At 42.0% G+C, this 3641-nt stretch overlaps 1 protein-coding gene across 2 annotated transcripts; it reads right to left on the bottom strand.

The window, feature by feature from the left end:
• Nucleotides 1-325: 325 nt before the first annotated feature.
• LOC110036139 lies at nucleotides 326-3259 on the bottom strand. 2 transcript variants are annotated; one of them, XM_020740509.1, is made up of 5 exons: nucleotides 3238-3259; nucleotides 2887-3125; nucleotides 2721-2797; nucleotides 1462-2457; nucleotides 326-1366 (listed from the first exon to the last, which is right to left on the bottom strand). In XM_020740509.1, the coding sequence occupies exons 2-5, from the start codon at nucleotides 3113-3115 to the stop codon at nucleotides 770-772; spliced, it is 1899 nt and encodes a 632-aa protein (XP_020596168.1). In that variant the 5' UTR covers nucleotides 3116-3125; nucleotides 3238-3259; the 3' UTR covers nucleotides 326-769. The 2 variants fall into 2 exon arrangements, with proteins under 2 accessions (XP_020596168.1, XP_020596169.1); XM_020740510.1 differs by lacking the exon at nucleotides 3238-3259 and having other exon boundaries at nucleotides 326-1339; nucleotides 2887-3129.
• Between the last annotated feature and the right edge of the window lie 382 nt (nucleotides 3260-3641).

The raw sequence follows: 3641 nt of genomic DNA, 5'->3' as shown, positions 1-3641 counted from the left end.
TCTTTCCCTTCTCTTCTCTATTTCAATTGCAATTCTTAACACACTCCACTTTAAATGATCGGAATCAACTAATTGCAAAAGATAAAAAATTACTTTATACAATTGCTCAAATTTAGTCTTAATCAATTAATTCTTATAAAATGATTATGATAAATTAGCGTTTTGTTCATTTTTTTAATAATTATGAGAGTCAACCCTATTACTACATGACAATCTTAGAACTCCATAAAAACAATTTAAGTTTGCAAATTCCTGCATTAAAGATTAAAAAATAATAATATAATTTTAATTAGTGCGGATCAAACTCCAGTTGGCAAGGTCCAGTTCTCGGTCTCTGAATGGATCACGGATGCACGCAGCGAATAAGCCCATAATGCTTGGTTCTGAAATCTTACTTGACCAATTAAGAGCAGCAAGTTTGTACTTTTCTAGCTGGTAAGATCCAACTCCCGCTCCAGCAGGTAAGATGTACTCTCCTCGCGTTATTTGATCAAGCTAATTAACCAAGGACCCCATAGGCCACAGCTATATAAAATACATTTCCGTGCTCCAGAGTTGATAGACTAGAAATGAAACCAGAACTAAATAAAAAGAAAAAAAAGCTATTTTGAAAACCTAATCATTTATACAAAACCCACAAGACGAACACGAATTACATGTGCAAAGAATCGCAGACCAAACAAGTTACGATGCTCGCTGAGCTCCGACGAGAAATGCCGTGGATTTTAGCGCCGTCCGTCAGCTGGTCGCAACATGTGCTGCTCTGACGTCAAGATCCGGCCTTGGGTGCCGTGCTGGAAGAGATCAGAAAGAGCGATGCCGCGGTGTCTCCGAGGAGGGAATCTAGTATATCCCTCTGTATCTCCGATATGATGTCCTGCACCTCCGCCACCACCGAAGGATGACGGAGAAGCCGCCGGACTTTCGACTCTGGCAAGTCTCTGAAAACCAGAGCGTCAATGTCGCCAACTACACGGCAGTCCGCCGACGGGTAGCTTTTTATCTCCGACCATAGTCGGGAAAGCAGCAGCTTGCTGTCAAATCGCCGCCACAATCGCTTGGGCCCACCAAGAAGTAGTAAGTCGCCGAGAATCTCTTCTACAAGATGGAACACGAGTTTCCGGTTCCAACGATGCCTTAACGGGCCGAGTCGGGCCGTGGCCTCCTCAACCTTTTTCGCATCACGAGAAACGGGCTCGAAGAAAGGAAACCACCGCTCGAGGATATCGAAGACAGCCCGGTCTAGTCGGAGAGAGCTGGACAAACATTTCAATGATTTATCTTCAACGACGTCAGCGCAGGTCAAGATGGCCTTCACGTACTTGAACTCGGGGTCCTCCTTTTCGACATTAAAATGTTTAATTAACTGAAAAAGGAAAATTTTAAAAAAAATGTATTTAAACTGCATCATTAATTTATTTATCAGCAATAAAATAGATGATAATTGATTAAGCAAAATACAAGTTCTTGGACTTTGTCGGCTGGTTGAAGAAATTCAGTTTGTAGACCGAATACGCAAAGCTGAGGAGCCTGCCGTATAACTTTTTCTGGGAAACGTTCAAATTTATTCGTTTTTCTGCATTTTCCGGGCTCCATCTTCAGCTTTTTGGCATCAGACTTAACTCTATATTTGAACAAATTTTTGGTGGAGGGTAATGACGTCAGGGATGGATGTTGCTGAACTTTTTTAATGGGTTCCGAAAATCTTGCTTTGGGAGATGAACAAGTTGGCGGTGGCTTTATAACTGTTGGAGGTCGAAGGTGGTTATTCCTAACGTTTTGTTTCTCAGTGTTCTCGTTCTTTCTTGCTATAACAATTCTCTCATGGCCGCCGTTGAGCCCAAATCCGCCTTCCCTTTTGCGCATATTGCTTTTCATGTGTTTAACAATCTCCCGAGTAAAGTGCTGGCTTGTTGGGGTTTTATTCCCTTCCAGATACGGAAAGTAGTCCTTTTTGGGCATTTGCAATGTGGAAGAGACGGGAATGACATCTCTGAGGAAGCTCAATTCCTGCATGGTGTAGGTTGTATTGTTTTCCTTATTGTGCTGCAACGAGTGTCTGGGTTCTGTATCTCGCGGCCTCTCTGACGAAGCTCTCGGGGTTTCAGGTAAGGAAATGGACCCCGAAATATTGGAGTTCAAGTTTCGCAGTGGCCGGCGTGGAGACGGGAAGTCTTGTTTAGAATCTTGTGTAGACTGTTGCTTCTTTGTCGTCTTCCTTTTCTTCTCCTTAGATTTTTCATTGTTGTTGGGGATAAGAGCTGGAAAAGCAACAGCTGAGGAGGATTCATAGCTGGTTAAATACGGAGTTGAAACCTCGTCATGAAGGCTTTCGAGCCCCATTAGCCGTGCCACGATGCTTCGAGTTCTTGGCGTCACAGCCTGACATGTTCTTTTTTCTTCTTCTATTTTCTTTTTCTTGGCCATCGCCGACGGATGCGCGATTTGAATGCTGATCTGAAAACATGAAATAACTTGCTATAAATAGGATTTCACTCTATTAGGATGTAATAAATTTTGAAAGATTAAAATCTGAATATTATTTAATTTTAAAGAAATAAAAAATTATATTTTGATAGTTTAGTTTCTGTTATATGAAGCAAAAAATCCGAATCCATTCATTAATGGAATTAGAACGGTAGTTTGGATTCAAGCACAATAAGACTACAAAAGTAAAATCTGTATATTTATATAATTACATACTATATTGTTTCACTTACTGGAACGCCAAAATAATCTTCTCGGATAGCTGTGTCGGACTCCTCAAGCTCCAAGCTATTCCTCGGAGCTTCTATTCCTGAGCTAGGAAAAGGAACTTCATATGAGTACCGCCCAGAATAAAATGTAGAAGAGAAGCGTACGCCAGATTTGATCGGTAGAAGTTACCCTTGCGCTTTGCTACGTCGTAACATTGTTGATTTTCCAGCAGTTGTCGATACTGCAGCCCAGTCGCTGGAGGGGAGGTAGCCGTCGCCGGAGTCCGGCAGCCACCTGTGAAGTGAAGGTGATGGAAATCAAAGAAGTGGAACATGCCTCTCATGCATCCAGGCCTCTCTCTCTCCTCCTTGGACTCGGAACGGCTCCAATACCATTCTCTCACCATCGAGCTAACCATGCAATGAATCCTGATGATATGGAGAGAGGGAAATATGACGGAGCAGAACTATATATCTTTCAGCTTTATATTAAAAAATAAAGAGAATTTTACAGATAAAACAGAAAGCAGTTAGCACGAACTTTTTTTTTTAATCTGTAGAGAAGTTTTGTGACGAAGATGACGATATGACCACGAGAGCAATCTGCCCCAGTCCTTAGCACAGTTTTACCGATCTATTAATTTATTATTTACATCCATTTTCTTATCTTTAAAAATTGGGATCGGTACGTGGCTCGACAGCGACCAACGGGACCACTTAGCCCTGCGAAAGCTTTCGGTGAGGCTCAAGTTATTTACACCGTGAGTTAGTAATATATAAATAATAGTAATTAAGTTAACTAAGTGCCTCCCCATGAGACAACTCGTGCTGCATCTCAGAGGTGGGTTATGGGCTACAGAGGAAGCTGAACCCGTGGGGTAAGAAGCCAGGGGGCGTCGTCCTTTTCCCGCTTTCAAATTTGAAATAGATGCCACTTAAGAACCA

The sequence above is a fragment of the Phalaenopsis equestris genome, unplaced genomic scaffold (assembly GCF_001263595.1).
Source record: "Phalaenopsis equestris unplaced genomic scaffold, ASM126359v1 Scaffold202967, whole genome shotgun sequence".
Lineage (NCBI taxonomy): Eukaryota > Viridiplantae > Streptophyta > Magnoliopsida > Asparagales > Orchidaceae > Phalaenopsis > Phalaenopsis equestris.
Note: the sequence above shows the minus strand (reverse complement) of the source record. Positions and strands in the feature narration are given on the sequence as shown.

Bases quoted from the DNA above. Each gene is read 5' to 3' on its own strand.
- LOC110036139 (XM_020740509.1), bottom strand. From the start codon at position 3,115: ATGGTTAGCTCGATGGTGAGAGAATGGTATTGGAGCCGTTCCGAGTCC. The intron at 2,798-2,886 runs GTAACTTCTACC...TTCCTAGCTCAG, and splicing joins CGACGTAGCAAAGCGCAAGG to GAATAGAAGCTCCGAGGAAT. The intron at 1,367-1,461 runs GTATTTTGCTTA...TTCCTTTTTCAG, and splicing joins CCGACAAAGTCCAAGAACTT to TTAATTAAACATTTTAATGT.